Genomic DNA, 23,340 nt, shown 5'->3' on the forward strand with positions numbered 1-23,340 from the left:
TGAACCCTGGGCTGTATCAGTCCCTGGGTCCCTATTGCTTAGATCAAGACTTGTTGACTGAGCCTAGATCCCTATGCACCCAGCTTTCAGACCCTTTAAGTTCCAAGCAGCACTGATCCCTGTGACCAAGGAACACCTTCCTGTGGAGAATAGCGAGAAGAAAGTGCTTTGTAAACACCACCACCCACGTTCCTTCCCTTGCCTGACACAGCTCCCTGTCAGGGTGTGCATGTGGGGGTGGCTTGGGAGGCAACAATAGTGACACTCCCAGAAGGCCACTAGCCACCACTTTCTGTTCAATCAGCGTTCCCCTGACATATTGCTTACCAAAGCCACTCCTGGCCAGAACTCTTCCAGTGCATCTGACGGGGCCACTGCACCTGCTGTTTGCCAACGCTGGAGTTGGATGGAGCTGCTGTCTCCAGAGGCTCCACGACAAGGTCACTAACTCCTCTCACTCGAGATGCTCTGTACGTGGGTCCCAGTGGAATGGGAAGATTCTGAGCCCTTTCCCACAACCCCTGAACTTGCTGTTTGTAGAGGAGGGCTGTGAAACACCACAGCCTGCATCCACTTGGAAGGCCCTGCCAAGGAAGGCGACCTTGAAATAGGAGCAGAATGCCTTCTGGGAGATGCTCTCGATCAGGCATCTGTGCACGGGGATGGCTTTCAGAGGGCTCCTGTATCTAAGGAAGTTTGTCCTGGTGTCTGTAATCAGAAAATCCAGGGCAGAGTAGAGAGCTGGGACCCTTCTCTGCAGAGCAACTGAGGGGTGGAGGCTTTCTTTCTTAAAAAAAAAGATTTTATCATTTATTTTTATTTTAAGTGTACTTTTCACCTACATGTATGTCTGCGCTCCATGTGCATGCAGTGCCAATAGCAGCCAGTAGAGGGCTCTGGATTCCCCCTGGAACTGCAGTTACAGAGAGTTGTGAGCCACCGTGTGGGTGCTGGAAATTGAATCCAGTCCTCCAGAAGAGCAGCTCAACTCTCCAGCCCTTAGACTTGCAGCTTTGGGTCTTCCTGCCTTAATCTCTTAAGTGCTGGGGATGGAATTTATGTAGTGGATGGTAGGCTAGCACTCTGCTAACTCAGTCGTGTGTGTATATGCACACAGACACACATAGAGCTGGGATAAGCAGTGAGCTGGGACATGTCGACAACCCTCTGTCTCCACCAAAGTGTTGAATTTTGGAGTTTACATGCCTGATTCACCCATAGCATCTTGTAGGGGTTTCTTATGAGGACTGCCAGATGGCTTGGGCACCTGAAGGGCTTCCGTTGTCTCCATTCGGAAGTCTGTCTCAAACTTGCTTCTCAGCTCCAGCCCCCTTAGGGCAGACAGTAGCTAGGAGCTGGCTCCTTGTCTCACTTCTCATATTTATTGGGGGGACAGTGATCTTTGATTTATGGTGAAATGGAGGGATGTTGACTTCTGCTCCATGGCACTGATTTAAAGTATTCTCCTTTTTTTTTTTTTTTTTTTTTTTGGAAGTAAAATATTAAGTGCTACACCAGGAGATAGCAGTAGAAAGTAGAAAGTGGTAGGTGATAGAAAAAAACCTGATAATGGCCACCCCCACGGCAGGAAGATGAGAGGGAGGGGACGAGGCCCTGAAGTAGGTGAAGCTACTGGGTTTGTTCCTTTCATCTGGCTTGGAGAATCACAGGCAAATGCTGTCTCCAGCTAGGCAGCTAGTCTAACCCAACCCCAGCCTGCCTGGTCCCTTCATCTTCCAGACTCAGTCCACACTCAGGGTCTTCTGGGACACCCTGGTCTAGCATCATCTCCCTTCAGCCACACAGGATTCCAGCTCCAACTTCGGGACAAGCTGAATCATCAGAGGTCAAAAGGATCACGTCTGCAGCGTACATGTGTGGGGAGGGGACCTTCAGCAAACTGACAGATAAGCACCCCATTTAATAATCGTGGGTAAGCAGCAATGTGGGCCCCCTGGGGCCACACTTCCCAATTCCTCCAGAAATTTTAGAAATATAATTAAAAAAAAAACAACCCTGAAATGTTACTGTTTTATATTTCTTTCTATCCCCTTTTCCTTTGAGGGTTGTCTGTTTTAAGAGAGAATTTCACTTTGTAGACCAAGCTAACCTCAAAGTCATGGCAATCCTCCTGTCTCAGACTTCCTAGTGCAAGAGCACACACAAAAGCTGCTGCGACCAATAATTTCATTATCTTGCAGTGTTGACAGCAAGAAACCACTATTTCCGAAGGCTAGATTCAGCCTCAGGCATCCCGAAGAGACAGGGAATCCTCTGGGTGGTTGTCAGACTTCAGTGCCCCGCGCCATCACTGTCCCAGGAAGGACAGAACCAAGGATCTGAAGTCACCGTTAGAGTCAGTTGTACAAACCATATAGTTCCCGGACAGGACTGGGCCCTCCTGTCCATAGGGCGTCATCTCTGGATCGTCTACTTTAGGCCTTGATAGACAGGCTTGGGGAAGGGAGAACGGCACAGCAAAGAGACAGGTGTCCTGTCTGGAAGAACAAAACAAAAACTGGACATAGCATTGCAAAAATGGTCCAAATCAAGGACCCTTTTTTTGATACCCAGGAAAACAAATGTTGGGGAGTCACTGTGACCAGAGACAACAGCCTGGGCAGGACAGTGACTCCAGGAAATGGGAGAACCAGGACCCTTCTGGAGAAAGAGCAGGAATCCTGTCGGCCACCAGAACTCACAGCAAACTGGCAGGGATGTTTGCCCCTGCCCTTGCGTGTTCACTTGGAAAGGTGGAAGAGTGTTCAGGACCGTTTCTGGTGGACACAAGGCAGACCCTGTCAGGAGACCCACTGAGTCAGGTGAGGTCAGCATCTAAGCTGTGCTCTAAGTTAAGAGAGGTCAGGAAGAGGCTGCGACAGAGATCGCAATGGAAGGCGTGGAGGGACCCAGAGCCTGATGAATTGGAACTGGGAGAAAGAGGAGTTGGGGGCTGAGGAAACCTTGTCTTTTAGTGAGGGCAAAAGTTGATCTTTGAGGTAGCCTGGGGGAGTGCTCTGTGGGGGTTAGTACCGACCCACCTCTGGAGCCTCCATCTGGGCATGGGGACAGGCTCAAGTGGCCTCATAGACCCTCTTTTAATTCCCGTGTCTCATCCAGCTACAAAGCACAGAATGAGGGTGAGACGGCCCCTGGAGTCCCAAGGCAGCACACTGGGACTCGTACTACGGAGGGCTTTCCGGGTGGGGTACCACTCCTTCGAGGTGACTTGGGACGCGCGGTGGACTCCCCCTGGCCGGCCTCCAGCGCTTCTCTGCCGCTGCCTTGGGGTGTCTCTGCCTAGTTGCGAGTCGGGAAGAGAGGAGGGGAGCGGGCGGCGGCCGCGCCAAGAAGCGCCGGGTCACCGCAGGCTGAGGCGCCCGCCGTCCCCGCCCTCCCCCTCGCTCGCCTTCGCCTCCTCCTCCCGCCTCCCTCGCCCGCTAGCTCGCTCGCTCCTTCGCTCTCCCCGCCTTCCCTCCGCGCTCCCCGCCCTCTCCTGCGCGCCTCGCCTCCTCCGCCCCGCGCCCTGCGGTGCTGCAGCTGCGGGCGGCTCCAGCTGCCCCCAGATGTGGGCTGGGCGGCGCGCGGGGAACTTTCGCGCCGGCTGCGAGTGCGGGGCCCCGGCTGCGGTCCGGCTGCCATGGATCCGCCGGCGGGAGCCGCTCGCCGCCTGCTCTGCCCCGCTCTACTGCTGCTGCTACTGCTGCCGCCGCCGCCTCTCTTGCTGCTGCCGCCGCCGCCCGCGAGCGCCCGGCTCGTCGCTGCCACGGAGACCCCAGGTAGGTGCCAACCGCGTCCCCATGCCCCGCGACCCTCCGGCCACACTATCCCGCCCGGCGAGCCCCGCCGACCCCTCCTCAAGCATCGTCCGAGGCGACTTGGGCAAACTCTGTGCGCCGCGCCCCGGGGCCAAGTTGGCCAACTTCGGGTCCGGGGCGGTCGCGCAGGGGGCGCACCCCGGGTGCCTTGGAACGCAAGGAGCCTTGGAGCACTTGCCGCTCTCAGGATGCAGAGTGTGGCGCCGGAGGGCCGGGAAAACCCGGCGGCGGAGCGCGCAGAACCAGCACCAGCGGGTCCAGGGGAGCCAGGGCGAGGCGGTGCCCGGGGACGCTCGGGAGGAGCCGGTGCGGAGCGCGCCGCCTGCGGGCCCTGAGTATTGGTTGGGGCGTCCCAGAGGGGTTCCCCGGAGATTAGTGGGACCCTGCTCCACCCATCCCAGGGTTTAGGTGTACGAGGAGAGGGGAGCTGGCAGTGGGCTGCCTGCTAGCTGGACTGAGGACAGGCCGCCCATGAGAGGGCGAACCTGGTTGCTCCCGAGGCCAATAGTGAGGACACTCGGGCAGCAGGGACCGATGGAGGGTCAGGGTGCATGAGCAGGGGACCAACGTGGAATAATTTCTGAGGAGCCCCGTGTCCTACCAAGGACGGTATCACTAAGGAGCGAGGGCACTCTGACGGGGTCGCCCTTTAGGGTAACTGCCAGGTGCCCCAGGAACCTCAACTGCGAATCCACTGGGGCAGCTCTTTTGCTGGCTTGGTCCTCTAGAGGGGATGGCCCACAGGCGACGTGGTTCCGGACTGGTGGTCCTGTCAACGCCCCTTCCTGGAGGCTGCATGGTGAAATGTCCCTTCTCTTCAACTGAGGCATGGGGCTGGGGGTGCTGGGCTCGGTCGACAGCATCTGAGGCTCGGAGGTCTCCGCCAGTCTAACGCCCCTTTCCCTTGCAGGCGGGCCCCCGTGGCACGGAGCCGAGCGCATCCTGGCGGTGCCGGTGCGCACTGACGCCCAGGGCCGCTTGGTGTCCCACGTGGTATCTTTGGAGACAGCCCGGGCGGGGGTACGTGCCCGCAGAGCTGCCCCGGTCCAGACCTCCGGCTTGCCCGGAGGCGCTGAGCAGGACCCTGGAGGACGCCTCTTCTACAACCTCACAGTATTCGGCCGAGACCTGCACCTGCGGCTGCGGCCCAACGCTCGGCTCGTGGCTCCCGGTGCCACTGTGGAGTGGCAGGGTGAGACGGGTGACACCCGAGTGGAGCCTCTGCTTGGGACCTGTCTCTACGTTGGAGACGTGGCAGACTTACCTAAAACCTCCTCGGTGGCGCTCAGTAACTGTGATGGGCTGGTGAGTACTCTCTTCTAGGGCCCCCTTCTGTTCTGGCTTTTGCCTGGGCTTTGGAAACCCATTACTAGGAAGTCCCCTGGGAGGGCGACATAGCCCGCGCGCTGTGGAACCATCTTCTTCACAGTGCTTAGGGAGGCACTCGTCTTGCTGCAGGGGTTGGCGGGAAGGCACGATTTTTTTTTTTTGATTGGTCAGAGAAAGGGGGACGATTTATACGAACCCCACCTCCAGCCCCAATGCCAAACTACTTCTGTTTGTTTCTTGCATACAGGCATGAGTTGCCAATGTGTACCTCTCAGTGTGTTTTGGAATGTATGCATACTTCTTTCTGGGTATCAGTATACATACCCGTGTGAACATGTGAATGTGCGGTATCTCCCAAGCGTAGCGGTATCCGTGGGCTTCACAAATGTGTGTCAGAGTGACTTTGATCACATGTGTGAACTTGTGCTGGGCATGGGTGCTGGCACTTTCCTTACTCTCTGTGTGCTTATGACAGCCTGGGGAGCAGGTGGTGATGCGGAAATGCCCAGCCAGTCCTCTGTCCCTTGGCTGACCAGGAACCAGTGATTTTTATACTGTGGTTTCCTGTTGAAGTGGCTATTTGAAAAGTCAGCTTTCTCCCTCTAATTTGAGCCAGGGGGAGCATTTGGCAATGCAGGTCCTAGTGACCAAGGGCTGTTTGATTTTGGAGGGCAGCTTCAGTAAGGTCCCTTTTGGAACGACCTGGGACACCCGTTGTGACTAGAGTCCTGAAAAGCTCATTTGTCACTGGGTATCCCCCAGGTCCGTGGCTGCACTATGGGAACTCTTGGAGGAAGCTCAAGGCAGCTACTGACATTGGTGGTGCTGTCCTGCCACCCAGGGGCCTGGCACAGCAGAACTAGTGGCACTTTTTCTCTTTTGGATTGAATGTACAGTGGTCAGGCTGGCTGTGCCCGCCAGACATCTGAAGCCGCCCACCGTGGGTTCTGCTCTAATTGCTGCTCAGGGTGCTCCCGCTCTGGGCGCGTGGCCATGCTTCTAGCCCTGCCAGCCCCGAGCAACGCCCGGCCTCAGGGAGCCCAGGTTGGCCCTGCCATCTGCAAAGCCGGCAATTACACCCCAGCTCCACAACCGCTGGAGTTCTTTTTATGGACGCACAGGAAACATCACTTGTTGCTTCAGAAAAAAAAATCACTGCCTTTGGCCGGGTTTACTTAGGGCCCGAGCACATTGCGAATGACTTTTAAGTGTCCTTGAAGGAGTTGGGTTAATTTAGGGCACATTTTTTTTTCTAATCTCTGTTGCCTTCCTTGTGGCAGTCGCACAGGCAAGTCACCCTTAAGGGTGCCAGTGAGTTTGGACAAGGTGGTGGGGTTGACAGGTATCCCCCTCTCTACTCATTAATTCCCAAGGGAGCCTTGGGCAGTGACACTGCATCATTCATTCACTTCTCAATTCATTTGTTCAAAGATCACCTTTGGCTACATTTATCCTTTTTGGCAGGTCAGAGCTGTGGCAGGTCCTATAAGGACACCCAGGTGCTATTTGGTGGGGTCTCAGGGGCAAGGGGCGGGGTGTGTGTGTGTGAGTGCAGCTTGGCAAGTAGGTGGAGAGCCGGAGTGACCCTAATGGCTCCTGGGGTGAACTGGGCCGAGGAGGGGCAAACACAGTGGGATGTCACAGGACTGGGACATGTACAGACAGCAGAGTCCAGGTGGCTTCCAGGGTGGTCAGTGGATTACAACCTAACATGGTGGGTCAGTTTCTCTTGTTTTCCTTCTCTGTTTTCTTCTCTGTCTTCCTTCCTTCCTTCCCTTTCCCATCTCCTTTTTTCTCCTGTCCACTCCCCTTTCCCTTCTTTTTCTGTTATGTCCCTGGTTTTCTACCAAATAATTCATTAACCCTTCACGTTCCTCTGTGCTTTCAGGATGAGCTCACTCACTAAGGACTTGGGGCTCCCCACATGGTGCCTCTAGCTGCCACAGTGGCCCTATCAGGGAGGTAGCCTCAGCCTTTGAGAGGTTGAGTAACTTGTACTAGCCACGCAGACAGCGATGGTGTGTGTCTTGCCTAGGGCTGTCTGGCCTCTTTTGCTTCGGTGCTCCCAGTTCTGGGGATGGGGGCATGAAACTGCCAAGATGTAATAAGACAGACAAATTGTGCCCTGCCAAGCTTCGGTGGGCCATAAGTGAATATATGTATTTAATGCATTCAACAGTCCGCTCCCTTCTCCATGAGGCGCCATAGAACCCCTTCTCTGATGATGCACACCTCCCCTCCTTGATAACTGCCTAGATATGGTGAAGGAGGAGAGCCAGGCTGTGCTGGGCAGGCAGCTCCCCAGGAGTCTTAGCAAAAACAGATCCAACTTCAGTGCACCTAGGATGGGTCCAAGAAGTCTGCATTCATGGTAAATGTCCAAGCCCATGTTCCTCACCTTTGGACCACCATTTGAGAAACGAGGGTCTAGACTACATTTTCTCCAAGAACGGTCTGCAGGGCTGTACCTAGAGCTGCTCTGAGCAAGTAGGGTTTAGGGGAAGAATTATTAATCATACTGGGAAAAGGTACAGCTGCATTCACCCTAGGAGCAGTGCATGCGAGCTTGCATGCGTATGCATTCGTGTGTGTGTGTCTGTGTGTCTTTGGAGGACACAACACCCAAGCACATGTGTGCAGTAACTGTTGGTGTAGACAGACAGTTCCGGGGGCAGCAGGTAGCGTGTCCCCACTGCTTATGTATAGATGTCCAAGTGGACCCTCTCTCTGCTGTTCTGAAATACATACTTGCGTATCTGCGTGACTGTTCCTAAGGCCACCCTTCTACATAAGGACGAAGGCAGCAGTAAGTGGTGACCGTGGCCACTGCTCTCCTAATCTGTTTAGTACAGTGGGACTCTAATTGAGTCCGCCCACTGCATCTGTTAAGTGACAGAGAATCCAAGCCAAGTTAGTGTAAACAGGAAGGGGCACTTATTAGCTCACAGGGTGACAAATCTTCAGGCGTGGCTCATTAGGACCTCTGCTGCCTCTTCCCTTTGTGTCCTGCGGGCTGCCTTTGTTCTCTGTAGTGAACCAGGGGACCAGGTTACTTCCTTTTGTGAATCACACTCTGGCTACTCTCAGGTAGGATGATCTTAACAGGGTTGGACATGGGGTTTGCAGATCACATAGACCCAAAAGAGTAAGCAGTACCATTCTGCTCCCTGAACGCACTGGAGAGTGTTCTGGCTAGAAATGGGAACCCTGGACCAGCCAAGAGGCAGATTCTACTGGGCTTTGGTAAAGGCACAAGATGTGCCCCACAAACATTCATGACCTAAAATGTCCAGCCACACGGATAGGTTAGAAACTTGCTAGCCACTGGTTAGAAACACCTCGTCATTATTTACTGGGAGTGGGGTGGGGGTGGAGGGAGAAGGATGGTGGTAAAATTTTTTCTTTTCACAGCGAATCAGGAAAAAAAAATAATGCGTAGGGAATATATATCACGTTGCTATGGAAGAATTTTCTAGTGTTTCTTGGGTTACACAGCAGGCAAGCTAATTCACACCAGTTTTACACACTCACCGGAAAAAGAAGCCTGCAGGTACGGAAAGTATGATGGTGAATGACAGTTTGGTGCGGTCCTACTAGGTGCAGGGCTCCCTGCTAGGCATCTGCTATCCAGCATATGCTATGTCCTATTATCTCCCGTCTACAGATGAACAAACCAAGCCTCCAAAAGCCAAGAGAGCCTGCTTGTTACCATCTTGGAAGCCAATATCAAGACCTGTATCTGCCTGATTCCAGGTCTCCCTCGTTACATTTCATTTTCCGTTATGTTCGTATTTACACAGCAACAACACAATAGTAACAATAGTAACAGAACTGCATTCTGAAAGCATTTCTAATCTTTCCTCTCTTGTTGCCCAGAGGCCTGAGGCAGTGCACTGACCACTGTCTATGTGGGCAAAGGGGATGGGCACATGAATGCTACATTCACTGTCTGGGGGTCTGCTCTGAGCTGGAGTTCCTCCTGGGTGGGGGTCTTGACTCCTCACTGGTGAGTGATGGCAGTGGGGACTCTAGGAGGATGGAAGCCACTCTCCTTACTCCTCCTTTCCATTCAGGAGGCACAGGTGGACTGCTGTGACCTGCTGTGTCTGGCTGGGCAGGACCACTGATGACAGTCCACTGGCTAGTCTGGCATAGGCTCTGACCACTACGGCCTTTTCAATCAGCCAGGTTTAGTTCTGGGTCTTGAGAGAGGGGGTGTCCATTCTTTCCTAACGTCTCATTACGAGCTCCCCAATGTGACTGGCCGAGCTTCTGTAGCATAGCTAAGGTCTCGTGGCACAAGGAAATCCTTGTTTTGGGAGCCTAAGCCTCTTTTCTTGGGGGTTTTCTGTTGGGCTACCATCCTGGCCAGAACTCTGGGATTCCTAAAAGTCACAAAGAAAAAATGATGTTGCCACAAGTGGCACATGCTGGGCTCAGTCAGGTCCAGTGCTAGGGTAGGGAAGGTCAGCCTGTCACCTGACCTAAGACTTACTGAGCTTAAGTGATGGAAGACCAGCTTACAATGGATGGAATAAACAAGAGATATTATGAGTCCAGTCACTTGAAGGTTCTGAGGAGTATTGGCTTCAGGCTTGGCTGGATCCAGCTCATTCAGTCTCTCAGCTCCTCCACTCTTGCTGTTATTTTAGAAGGCTCCTCCCCTCTCACCCATGGGAAGCCCCATCAGTAGCTCCAGGCTCTTCCCTAACACTGTGATGTGGAACTGGCATACATCTCCTGGTGCAACACAGGGTAACTAGATGGAGGTCTCTGTAAGACTCTAGAGCTGTATTGCTCATGAAAGCAAGCTTCCCCTGTTTTCTCCAGACACTACCTTTCACTGGGGCAGGAATCACTGGATGGTTAGAGACTTCCAAACCTCATTCCAGACTTCTCATTCATTACTCCTTGGGGTAGCCAGGCCTATTGTTGGACTGGAGGGAGGTAAGCTTAATGGGTAGACACAGTGGAGGACACCATTCAGTGATGAACACAAGATCATAGAACACATCTGGGAGCAGCTCCAGGGGCCAGTTCAGTTTGTTGGGCACCGCCAGGGGTATTTATGCCCCTGGGGAGGTGGCCAGCATCTCTGTGGTGAGGTTTGTGTGGCCAGGGCAGGGATATTGGGAGATGCCTCATCTGCATGCTCAGGGCTGGAGGGTCCAGGGGAAAAACCTTATAAAGCCAAACAAGGAATGAACAAGGCCTGATAGCTGCTGGGGTAATAAAGTCCTGCTAGGGCTGATGGTGAGTGCTTTATGGCGCTAGGCTGGGAGGAAGGGGTAGCCTACTCCTGCCACCCTCATGTTTGAGGCATCCAGGTTGAAACACTCTCAACCTTTCCTCCGTAACCCTGGGCCATTGTGGATCCACACTTCATGGCAGGCCTACGCACTGCACCAGACTGCTGCCCTTCTCCGGTGCTCTTCTGTTGCTTCCGATTGGTCTTGCCCCAGCAATCCTTCCCCTACCCAGCAGCCAGAGCAGTTTTTACAAACCTCACATCAAATTCTGTTACCCCATTGCTTCTTATTGCTCTCCAAGCAAAATAATCCTAACCCACTGGCCTGATAGCCAAGGCCCCTCCCTCCCAGATTTGGCCTGGTGAATTCTGGCTGTGCTGCCTCTCTGGGCTTGTTTTTCCTCCAGCACCGGGGACTCAGGACCCTTGCATAGGCCGTGCCCTCTCTAGGGCCATCCTCACTGCCTTTCTCTACTTGCTTTGCTTTGAAGGCTTTAGCTGAGTGACCCTTTGTCCTGGGAGCTACCCTGGACACATGCATATCGTGTCACACTTCGTGCTTCTTGGCAACTTGTAGTATGAATGTTCCTGGCTAAGTCTGCAGGGTTCAGCTCTAGACTGGGAGGGGTCAGCTGGGAGCTGGGAAGTGACATGTCCAGGAAGTGGGATCTGGAAGCCCCGGGCAGGGAAAGGCTTGCCACTTTCCCAGAGATCCAGTGCTCCCCCTGGGCATGCTCTGATGTCAACCACATGGTGCCTATCTTCAGGCACAGAGACTCGGAATGGCGGCAGCTGTGCCAACGTCACCCCCAGGAAGGAAAGCATTTGTGCACATCCATTGTAGTTCTGCATGGCTTTCTGGCCCTGCAAATCTGATTTCAGACCTCCTGGTTTAAATCAAGTCAAACAAGGAAAGGAAGTACCTTCTAGGTATCTATGGGGAAGACTGAGTCAGTACTTTGGGACCTAGGCCCATGAAAATACTCAGCCCTGCCAGCTTCTCCCCACTGGAGTTCACTAAGGATGAGCACAGTGGGACCAACCACTATCTCGCACTGAAGTCAGTCACTGTGAGTCAAAGCCCAGGAACCCTGTTTCCTCCGGCCATCCTAGGTCAAGTTGCTCGTCGGGCTCTGTCCCCCACTGTGTGGTCTGGGGTACTCTTGGTGCTGGTGGATGAAGATTTCTGCTATTCATTTAGAAGGTAGCTCCTGTCCACAGTTGTCCCTGTCCCCCATTTCCCTAGGCATTGTTGAGTGATGAAGAATACAAACAGGAGTATACTCAGGCCTGTTGTGAGCGGCACAAGCAACGTGACTGACTGCCGGGACTCATCTGCTCTGAGTGTCCCAGACACTCGAGGGCCGGGCACACCACCGAGGCTGACTCTGCTTTGTGATGTCCTGAGTCGTGGCCTGGAGCATCCCATTCTGGTCTGTGTAGGGACGAGTACATGGGAAGCCCCTTCTGGGAACCTGGGTCTATGTGAAAGAACAGGTACACCGTGCCATTCCCCAGCCTCTTCTGTGGCAGGGAAACCCTGGAGGTCCCCAAGTATATATATGTGTATGCATCTTGCCACAGAGACCTTGTGTATGTGAACTGTGTACCCAGCCACGGAGACTATAGGGTGTACATATACATGCCTTGCCTATGGGCACTTGCACACACAGATGCGTGCTTGCACGCGAGTTAAGTTTTTGTGTGAATGCGCACATAATTACATGCATGCATTCAAGTGTGTGTGCATGTATCCGGATGCATGTGTGTATGTGCACATGTGTGTTCTTAGCAGAGATGTCCTGCTGGAGTGGGTGGGGTAGAGGTACCGGGGAGAGGAAGACTCCAGCACCTTGAGTTTCAGCATTGCTTTAGATCACCCCTCCTCCACTGGCGGGCGCGGTGGAATGGGAAGGCCCAGGTAGGAGCCTCTCACTCCGCTGCATATGTTTTATATTAAATGTCAGCTGCTCACCGACTCTGCAGTGCTGCCATTAATATGGAGAAGTTATTACCAAGCCTAGAGCTGGCTCCTTGGGCTCATCCATGAATTTCAATTACACTGACATCGACTTCAGGGTGGGTGAGTGGGGTACACAGCTTCCCGCTTGCTGGCAAAGGAAACTCCGGCATCCGGGATCACGGATATTGTATTGCTAAGAGGCCAGGCAGTTTCTGCCTGTTCTGACCCGACCCTAACATTTCCATAGTTAATCAGGAAGTATGAGCTTAGCATGTGGGCTGGAGGCTGCCACAGGATCAGCTGTCCTCAGCTGTGCGGTCAAGCAGAGGCTACGACACTGTGAAACTCAGTTGATCACATTGCAAAATGGGATTCCATCAATACCCATCCCGCTGGCGTTGGAAGATGGGTGCACTGTGATCATGCAGCCCAGGTCAGGGTTCAGGGTCTTGTCCATTTCTTTGAATCTCATTATGTAGCTCTATCAGGGCTAGAACATTGCTGGGTATGTCAGCTAAGCCTCAGACTAGCTGCAATGCTCCTGCCTCTCAGGCGCTGGGATTACGAGAGTCTGCCATGACACCCAGCTGCAGTGTGGTACCTTAACCATCTCTCCATCCATGATTTCTCACAGCCCCAATTGATGGAATTTACTGTCCTCATCATGGTGAATGGAGCATGTATCCCATCTTGAGCCTTTTGGCCCGAGTCACGGTGAGCAAGTATAGTCTGGCTTCATCCACTTCTGAGTGTCTTTTTCTCTTGGAGAAAGTATAGGTGGGGTCATGACCATCAATTAGATGCCTTGCCAATGACAGAGACATGTGTTCTGTCGACGCTATTCCTTTCGGCATGTGTCCTTTTCACCACCACGGTGTGAGGCTTTCTGAAGGCATCTTGAGTGACAGGAGGTGACAACCCAGACAAGTGTTAACCTCACAGGTACCCAGTCAAAGCGACGCCAGTAGGAGCTATCGATGCCTCACTGGCATGTGGTGACCCACGGGTTTTGTCATGATTTGGAGGTAGTGCATGTGAAAAATGAGCCTTAAAAAAATGTTTCTTCTTAGAGTTCTTCAAATCTGGTTTGCTGTCGGTGAGGGTGATGATGGCCGTGATGATGATGGTGGCGGCAGTGGTGGTGGTGGTGGTGATAGTGGTAATGGTGGTGATGGGGATGATGTCAGTGGGCGTGGTAGTGATGATGGTGATGGTGGTGATGGGCATGATGATGATAGTAGTGATGGAGATATGGTTTGGGAATGACGGTGATAATGATGGAAGTTATGGGGCTGATGGGGATGAGGCTAGGGGTTGTCAGGGTTACGGAGACGATGTTATTGGGGATGGGGATGGGGATAGGGATGATGGCGGTGGTGATAGTGATGGTGACGATGGTAGTGATGGGTATCATGATGATGCCGGTAGAGAAGTAATTAATCACTCCAAGGCCCGGAGAGCTGACACACAGAGATTTCACACAGGGGACATGTAGGACAGCAGCAGGGACTAGCCTGAGCTAGAGGAGCCATTTGTAGATAGCTCCATGAACATGAGTTCAAGGATTCATCTTTGAACTTGGGTACTTCTCTTTTGAAAGTGGACTATAGGGAAATGGGTGTATTGGTGTTTTGTGCAAGCTTGTTCAAGTCTCAGCAGTAGCTAGTATGATCGTCACAGAGCTTCTAGGAGCACAATAAAAGGAGCCGGGAACACATGACCTTTGTAGATAGTTGCATGCCATTTGAGGGTAACGATCCACTCCAAGAGCAATGTCATCGGGTGGTTTTTGTTGCATGAATATCATATGTTAAGCTGGCTATGACCCCACTTGGCTCTATAATCTTAAAGGGCCACTGTTGTGCCTGTGGCTTATCATTGGCCAAAGTGGCAGCAATTGCACAGCATGGGACATACACTGTGGGTGTACCTGTTGGTGTGCACACACCAGATTGATGCCAAGTATCTTCCGTCTTAATTTTTGAGGCAGGCAGGGCACTTCAGAGAACCTGGACAACACCTCACACTGATGCAGTTACACTGGTTGGCCAGAGAGTCCACTTGTCTTCTCCTCCCCAATGGTTCACAAGTACATGCTACTTCACCTGGCTTTTTAAACATGGGCATTGGGGAAAACTTAGGTTCTCATGCTCAAGCAGCAAGCACTTTACCAATTGAAACATCTTCCCAGACTCTATTAGTTTTAATGTTTTTTTTTAAAATAGACTTCACCACAAACACCAGTTGGTAATAAGAAAACCTCAAGTTAAGCAATACAAAGATGAACTCCATTTCTCCCTGGCTGTCTGTTCTTGTAACCATCCTAAGCAGTGTTCATTATTAAAGCTTCAGATATCAAAGGGGTTTAGCGCTTGGATGCCACACTGTCCAGTATGATAGCTACAGGGCACATGAGATCCCTGAACATTTGAAATGCCATTGGTCTGTACCAAGAGGCACGGTGCTTGTAAACTACATTACAAACTGGATTTCTAAGACTTAGCACTTCTTCTGCCCTTGCAAAAAGCAAAACATTTCACAGATTTTCAGTGTGTGTGTGTGTGTGTGTGTGTGTGTGTGTGTGTGTGCGTGTGTGTGTGTGTGTGTGTGTGTGTGTGTGTGTGTGTGTGGTGTTGAGCATTGAATCAAGGGCTTCATGTATGTCAGGCAAGTACTCTGCCATTAAGATATATTCCCCTTCCTCATAGCTAGACATAAAGTATGGATTATCGTAGTTAGGGTTCCCATTGCTGTGAACAGACACCATGACCAAGGCAACTCTTATAAAGGCAAACATTTAGTTGGGGCTGCTTACAGATCCAGAGATTCAGTTCTTTATCATGGTGGGAAGCATGCAGGCACACATGGTGCTGGAGGAGGTAAAAGTTCTACATCTTGATCCAAAGGCAACAGGAGGAGGGTCTCTTCCACACTGGGTAGAGCTTGAGCGTAGGAGACTTCAAAGCCCACCCCCACAGTGACACACTTCCTCCAACAAGGCTATACCTCCTAATAGTACCATGCCCGTGGGCCAAGCATTCAAACATGGGGGCAAGCATATTTAAACCATCACACTGGGTTAAACGAAATCTGTTCTAGAAGTCAACTTCATTTGTGTTTCTGCCTTTTCCTTATGAAACTGTGGGGACATATTGGAGACAGCTCAGTCAACAAAGTGCTCCCCATGATGAGAACCTTGAGTTTGAAAGCCCAGTTCCCTGGAAAGCCAGGCTTAGAGACACCTGCCATGCCAGGAGCCAGGAGGACCCTTGGGACTTGCTGAATTGTCAGAGTGGCCAAACTGATGAGCTTCATGTTCAGACACACACACACACACACACACACACACACACACACACACACACTCAGACACACACACAGACATACACACACCACACACATACACACCACACAAACACACACACACAGACACACACACACACAGACACACACACCACACACACAGACAGAGACACACACACAGACATACACGCACTCACGCACGCACATGCACACACACACACTCACACATATACACACAGACACATACACAGACATACACGCACGTACACACGCACATGCACACACACAAACACACACACATACACACACATGCACATGCACACACACACTCACACATATACACACAGACACGTACACAGACATACACGCACGCACACATGCACACACGCACACATGCACACGCACACACATACATGCACAAAGCCTAAAAGCCAATTGCTCAGTGCCATTCAGGCACATGTGGCTGGGTTCTTCGTCTTGGATGGTCACATCTGTTTATTCTTTCCAGTGAGTCTTAGAATTGTTTTGTCAGGTTCAACAATCCCTTGTGAATTTGATTGACATTAAATTAAACTTAAAAACTAATTAAAGGAGGAATTGACATAATGCGTCCTGTTTGCTGGGAACACAGTGTGTCCTTCAGTTTGTGTAATTCTGTTTCCATGATGCTCAGTAAAGTATCACACATTTTTTGCATAAGGATCATCCATTTCTTTCTTTCTTTTTTTCTTTTTTCTCTCTTTCTTTCTTTTTTAGGAAATCAGGGTTATTTTAAGGGTTTTTGTTTTCTTTCTGCCCTTGCAAACTGAACCCCCCCCCCAGTTGTTGCTTTTTATAAACTTCTCTTTCATCAAGCGGCTTGGTGCATTAATTCCAGCCGAGCTCTGTGGACTCTCTCAGGTTTCTAGGTACACAGTTGCACTGCCTGGAAACAGTGGGTTTTGGACTCTCATTTCCAGCCTGCACTGTCTAGAACCTTCAGTGATGCTAAGCAGCGGCTTGGCGCACTCCTTTGCGCCTGACTGTTGGGACCGCCCCTGGCGGTTCTCTGCTTAATGTAATGCTTGCTTGAGGATTAAGATGGATTTCGTGTGAAGGCAATATCCTCTGAATTCCAGTTTCCTAAGATCCCATTTTTATCAGCAAAGGAGCAGAAATTGAGATAAAATGTCTTAGCACACCGTCCCCCGAGCTAGTGATGTTATAGTTATGAGTTGTTGGGGGTGGGTGGTCTCAGCCTGGGAGTTACTGCCAGTTCACAGTTGTCTATTCTGCTAATACAGAAACCGAACCCAGTCCCCATTTACAGCAATTGAACCCACTCACTGGAGGCCTTTATGGGGAACGGGGGATACTGTCCCCCGGCAGGTGGAATAGGTATTGTTCAGCCTTATGGCTTCTGATATGAAAGAGTCATTGTCTTCTTATCTTCTCCCCTCCCACCCCTGAAATGTCATGTCTAGCCTCCTCTCCAGAGGACCCCTGGCCCCATCGAGCCCCCTCCCCCCCCATACAGAAGTTTAGTTCCAACCTGCTTATATGCAGTATTTGTAGCCTTTTCCCTCCCTGGCTATAGATACTTCTCGTCTCTCACAAGCTTCCAGAATAGACATCCTCAAACAGTTTCCTGGTGCTGGCAATCTGTGAACAATCCTGCAGAGAATAAAATTGTTTTCCCACTGTGGGGCCTGCCTGTCTGCTCCTGACTGGTATGGAGTTTGGGAGGCTTTGAACAATACCATGTCTAGGCTGCACCTTGGGATTCTGGAGTCTGTATTGGTCACAAGCCACACAGGAGAATCATATGGGTACCTATGGACCTGGGGAAGGCAATGGGTTGAAGGTCTAGAGGGAACCAACGTGGAAGCCCGGCTTCTCTCTTGTTCGCTTGTGACTCTGTTTCTCCACTGCGTCTGCCTGCCTTAGGTGGTTGGAATGAGATGTTCCTTCTGAGGCTCAGGCATTTGAGTGCCTGGTTCTCAGTTGGTGGCACCGTTTGCCAAGGTTTCGAAGGTATAGCCTTGGTAAAGGAAGCCACCAGAAGCACGATTTGAACTCTCAAAGCCTCTTACCATTCTCATGATGCCCTCTCTGCTTTCGGTGCATGGTTCAAGCTATGAGTCCTTAGTTTCCTGCTCTGGCCGCCACACCTTCACTTCACCATCTTGAATTCTCACCTCCGGAACTGTAAGCCCCAACAGACTCCTCCACAAGGTGCCTTGGTCATGGTGCCTTCTGACAGTAACAGAAGATTAATGACTATGCTGCCTCTTGTCCTGGAGGAGCAAAGGGCAATAAGGCTGGCTAGCCTGGTTGAGAATGTCAACACCACATTGAGGTGGATTGGGGCGAAAGGAAATGATGACCTCCAGGGGTCTCTTACCTGGATATTCTGAGCCCTGCCAAGGGAGACATCCACAGTGACGTGGTTGTCTCGAAGGCTGTGTGCAGTTGAGAGGAGCGAGCAGATAGGCTAACAGCAGATGGGGCAGTGACTGGTACTGGGCTAGTCATACGTAGGGCTTCTGGACATCCCCAGGGTACTGAGTACTGACTCCTGGGGCTGTGGTGTAGTCTTCCCCTCTCCCACATCCCCAGGCCCTACGAGGCTCCATTCCTTCTCTGATCTCGAGTGGGCACGTTGGGGCTGGAGAGATGGCTCAGTGGTTAAGAGCACTGACTGCTCTTCCAGAGGTCCTGAGTTCAAGTCCCAGCAACCACATGGTGGCTCACATCCATCTGTAATGGGACCTGATATCCTCTTCTGGTGTGTCTGAAGACAGCTGCAGTATATGTATATGTATATGTGTATGTATATGTATATGTGTATGTGTATGTATATGTATGTAGTACACACACACACACACACACACACACACACACACACACATTAAATAAAGTAAATCTTAAAAAGAAAAAAGAGTGGAGAGCGGGCACCTTCCATTAGTGAGACTGGATCTCAAGGCAACATGGATTTGGCCCAGATTGGCTTGTGAGGGAATGCGTGCGGGATTGTTCTTTATCCTACTTCCTGACTCAGAACTCTGTAATTTCCGGAGTGATAAGGGGCGGCGTCTTTTATTATAATTATTCTGGACCTGGTCTTAGTGCCCTGGTTTTTAACAGAGCAGCTTCTTAGAGTCTCGGAATCAGCAGAGGGATAAGATTGTCTTTTGTGTGCTAATGAGATGTCTGGTAGCTGACTCCGTCACATAGCTTCAGACAGGGAGCCGGCTGTGACAGTGTCCAGGACAGGATTGGAGGGGGGTTGACTTTAGCTCCACTACTCTGTACTATGAATCCTCTGTGGGGCTCGTCAAGCTTCGTGGGGCAGGAGCAGGGACAGAAGCTTCTCTCCCCTTCCAACATCTGGCTGGGTGAGAGTAAGTGAAATACTTCCCCCGACCCTGAGCACCTTTCTAGCAATCGATGTGACTTGTCACATGGAGCCCAGTTTTAGAGCAGCTGGTTCTGGATGGAGTTCTGTGAGCCCACAGTTCCACTAGCATCTGAAGGCACCAGTCTTGTGGGACCTGATGCCCTGAGTATATAAGCCAATCCTCACCAGACGTGCAGGACACCCAGAGAGTCAGACAGGGTCCATGGGTGAGAGGGAGACATTGGATGTCAGAAGTGTTGTGAGTCAAAGCGGATCCTGGAAAAGAGGCACACAGCCTGGGGCAGTGACAGTGGGAAGGTGGTCCCAGGCTAACCCCAGATACAGCAGCACACAAAACAGATCTTTCCCTTCCTCTCTCTCTGTCTCTTTTCTGTCTCTTTGTGTCTCTCTGTCTCTCTTATCTCTGTCTCTCTGTCTCTCTTATCTCTGTCTCTCTGTCTCTCTTATCTCTGTCTCTCTGTCTCTGTCTCTGTCTCTGTCTCTCTCTGTGTGTGTGTGTGTGTGTGTGTGTGTGTGTAAGGGGAGGGGAGCTGGGTAATGCTGAGTCCTAGCTCTCAATCTCCTCCTTCCTTTCTTCTTCCCTTCTTTCTCCCTCTTCTTGTCCCTCACTTCCCTTCTCTTATTCCTTCTGTTACTCCCTCTCTCTCCCCCCAACTCATTTCCTCTTTCCTCTCCCTCCCCACCCTCACTCCTTCCAGCTTTCTCTTCCCCCTTTCTCCATCTTCCTCCCCCCATTCCTCCTTCCAAGATTTCTTCATCATGGGGTGGGACCCTCTTTAGAGGTGGGGGCTCTCCATCCCAGACTGCTCACTCTTACCCCAGTCTGTGCCTACACCTTCCTGTCTATGCGTCAGCCTCCAGGAGCCCCGATCCTCCTTTTGTGGGCCCCCAGTTCTCATGGGTACTACAAGGAGCAATCTCCATGTGCTGAGAGGAAGTCAGGTTTGGAAGAGAGGAGTGACCCACCAGTATCACAGAGCCCGGTCTCCTCCTCCACGACTGAAACTTGAGCAGGTCTTTGAGCTCCACAGTGGAGCACATCACCCCTGCCTCTCATAGGAGCAGGGTTATTTGTTATCCATATGTAGTGGCTGGTGTTTGCAACTTGACACAAATGTTGATGTATCTGGGAAGAGGAATCTGAATTGAGACGTCACCTCCATAAGAATGGATTGTAGGCAAGTCTGTGGGGGTATTTTCTTGATTGATGATTGATCAAGGCTGGCCCAGCTTACTGGGGGCAGTAGTATCCCTGGGCAGGTAGTCCTGGGGTATATATGAAAGCAAACTGAGTTAAAGTAGTCAGGGAGCAAGAGAGGAAGCAGCCCTCCTCCATGGCCTCTGCTTAGGTCTTGCCTTGTTCTCTGTATGGACTGTGACTCTGGGTATATAAGCCAAGTGTACTTCCTCCCAAATCGCTTTCGGTCCTGGTGTTTTGTCACAGCAATAGAAGCCTTAACAAGACACTGGGGTGTCCCCTCTTCCCTTGTTAGCTGGCCAGACACTTTATTCTTAGTGTACTTCGCAGGAGAGGAGTCAAGTTTACATCCACTGTTACAGTGGCCTCACCTCAGATAGGATGGTGTGACCTTTGGGCATTATCTCTCCGTGGGAGTTTGGGGGTGGGGTGGCCAACAGGCCCTCAATACTGGTGAGTTCTCATTTGGGAGAAATACCTGACATATTTCCTCTATCAAGGTCACCACAGTTAGTGTGTTTTTCTCTCTGAGGACTGTCTACAAGAGCCGAAGCTAAGGGTAGTCCCAGTGGGTTGTTTGGGGGTTGCTAGTCCAGCTATACTTGGGGTTAGCTTGGGCTCTGATTTGTGGCCTCTGGTGGGTGAAAGGGATATTCAGGACGGGGCATGGCCAAGGCTTGGCAGAGGTGGGCAGATGCTTGCTCCTTCTTGATGTTGGACTTTACTGAGGGCCCCTGGCCTCACAGCCTTCCTTTATGTCAAATGGGTTCCTGTGGAGGTTGCTGAGGCTGGGCTAGCCTGGGACTGTTGGTCCTGGTTCAGCATCTGGGTGACAGTGTGTGCCAGGAAGGCTTTGTTATTGATGGACCTGATATTTCTGCGAGGCCAGTGGTGGCTGTCTTGTATCTTCCCTTCTCTAAAGCTGGTGGACTCTCCTCATCACCGATGCTCTGTTGACTTGAGTGGATTTGCATTTATTGAATTTCCCCTGTAGCTTCCATTGTGTATGGCTGATCCCACTAGCCTTTCCTATTTACTCCCTCCATCATGGCGTGGACAGTGACCTGCCTCTTACACACCTGTCCCAGGTGTGCTCCTCTACCTTCCTCTTTTCCATTTTCTCCTTTTAAGAAGTGTCTTGTGTTTAATCGTGTGTCTGTGTGTCTGTATGTCTGTGTGTCTGTCTATATGAGTGCAGTGTCCTCGGAGGCCAAAGGAATCAAAAGCTACCCAATGTGGGTCCTTAGCAAGAATAGTATATGCTCTTAGCCATAGAGCCATGCTCCAGAGTCCACCCTGTTCCTCGTCTTCCTCTTCCTTTTCTTTGAGGTGGTCCACATGGCCCAGGCTGGTCTTGAACTCTCTATGTAGGTGAAGATGGCTTTGAACTCTTGATCTTCCTGGCACCACTTTTCAAGAGCTGGGATGACAGGCATGGGCCGCCATACCTATGCTTCCATTTAATATCTTAAAATACCTAGCCCTTAAATTCAAATCAAGCTCTTCATGTCACAGAACGTATTTGGGTTGACCTCAAGCAGTAGTTTTTGTTTTTGTTTTTTCCTGACTTGACAACTTTGCTCTCTCAGGATCACTCACTGACCGACAACTTGGGATGGTTACCCCACCACCCATTGGGTTCTAGGAGGCAATGGTCTGTTTCTGCTCTCACTTCTCTTTTATACACTAGTTCTGGGCTTTTTAATTACTGTTGCTTCAAGACGTGTTCAAATGCTTGAAGGGCAGATGTCACCGTCGGGGATTAGAAGCTGTTTTTGATGCTTTTTGCCTGGTCCCCAAATGGATTTTCTGTTTATTTTCTCATGACCTTACACAGTAAACTGAGTAGACCTTGATGTGCAGCGCTAATGCATGGCTACAGTTGTACCCAGCATGCAACGGGGCCTTAGCGAACTTCCGCTAACAAGCAGGTGACATCTTCATGGTGTTTAGTTTTCTAAGGAAAATAAGAACATTGACTCAAATCTATCTCCCACTGCCTCCCAGTGGGTTTATGGGAAAGGGTTCTAGAATTTTATTGGCATTGAATCAAGGATCTTTCCCATTGTGTCTCATAGTAGCTTATTATAGATAGCTAAGAACACTTTGACTTTATAATTCACATGTGACCCTTTAACTCTAAACATGTGGGCCCTGCTTGTTCTAGAATAATAATGACAGTCTCCACTTGGACATCTTCATTCCTAATAAGCAGAGCTCAAAAGTGACCTGTCAGTATAAAGGATGGGTGCATCATGGAACTGAAGCTAAGTTAAGGTGATGACTCCAAGACCCCCATAATCGCTGTCCTTACAATGAGCTCCCCCCCCCCACCCAATGCACTTCGTTTTACATTACTGGGACCCAGAGACTTTTCCCTTCCTGTTGTCTTTCAGCCAAACAGTCCTCAGTCCTCTCTTATTATAACAACGCAAACATGAAATGGAGAATCATAAAAAAAAAATCCCTTTAAAATAAATCCCTTCCTTGGCTGTTTCCCGTGTTTGCATTCCTAGATCTGCAAGTAACTGCATTCATTTCACTTCTGGACATTTTCAGGAACTTCTCTCTCTGTGTTGTTTTCCTTTTGGAGTTGGGGTGGTTTTTCTTGGGGGGGGTGGGGCTAAGTATGCAGTCACCTGCAAATTGTAATATTTTAGTCCCTTCTTTTTCAATGTTGATTCATTTCTTGTCTTATTACATTGGAGTGTAAAAGGATTGGCGGCCATTTTGCATGAGAACTTTTACCATGGCCTCAGAATATCCAGCCCAACACATAAAGGAGTTGCCATCTGGGCCCTGCTTCCCATTGTGTTTCCTGTGGGTTTGGTGACACTCGGGAAGAGGCTGACAGAGACAGGGATGTGTCCTGACAACTTGGGATGAATGTGTACCTGAGAAGACCTGGTGGGGTCCCTGTCTTGCCTCGCACTGATGGTATAATTTTCTGAACTCTCCCATTACTTGCAGCAGAGCTTGTTTGGAACTGATCGGTGCTCTGTGCTGCGGCCACCCGCCAGTGCGTTTTGTTTGGCCATCTCAGCATTTGGCCTGTGAAGTCCTAAATTTCTATTGTCTTGA

At 51.0% G+C, this 23,340-nt stretch overlaps 1 protein-coding gene across 1 annotated transcript in view; it reads left to right on the plus strand.

The window, feature by feature from the left end:
* The first annotated feature begins 3,569 nt into the window (after window positions 1-3,569).
* Window positions 3,570-23,340, plus strand: part of Adamts2 (ADAM metallopeptidase with thrombospondin type 1 motif 2) — a 200,688-nt gene continuing 180,917 nt past the window's right edge. Inside the window, exons 1-2 of the mRNA XM_032913325.1 lie at window positions 3,570-3,779; window positions 4,729-5,123. Of these exons, the coding sequence (XP_032769216.1) occupies window positions 3,641-3,779; window positions 4,729-5,123 (534 nt within the window). The 5' untranslated portion in view covers window positions 3,570-3,640. The remainder of the gene's footprint in view (window positions 3,780-4,728; window positions 5,124-23,340) is intronic.

This window comes from Rattus rattus, chromosome 9 (genome assembly GCF_011064425.1).
Source record: "Rattus rattus isolate New Zealand chromosome 9, Rrattus_CSIRO_v1, whole genome shotgun sequence".
Classification (NCBI taxonomy): Eukaryota; Metazoa; Chordata; class Mammalia; order Rodentia; family Muridae; genus Rattus; species Rattus rattus.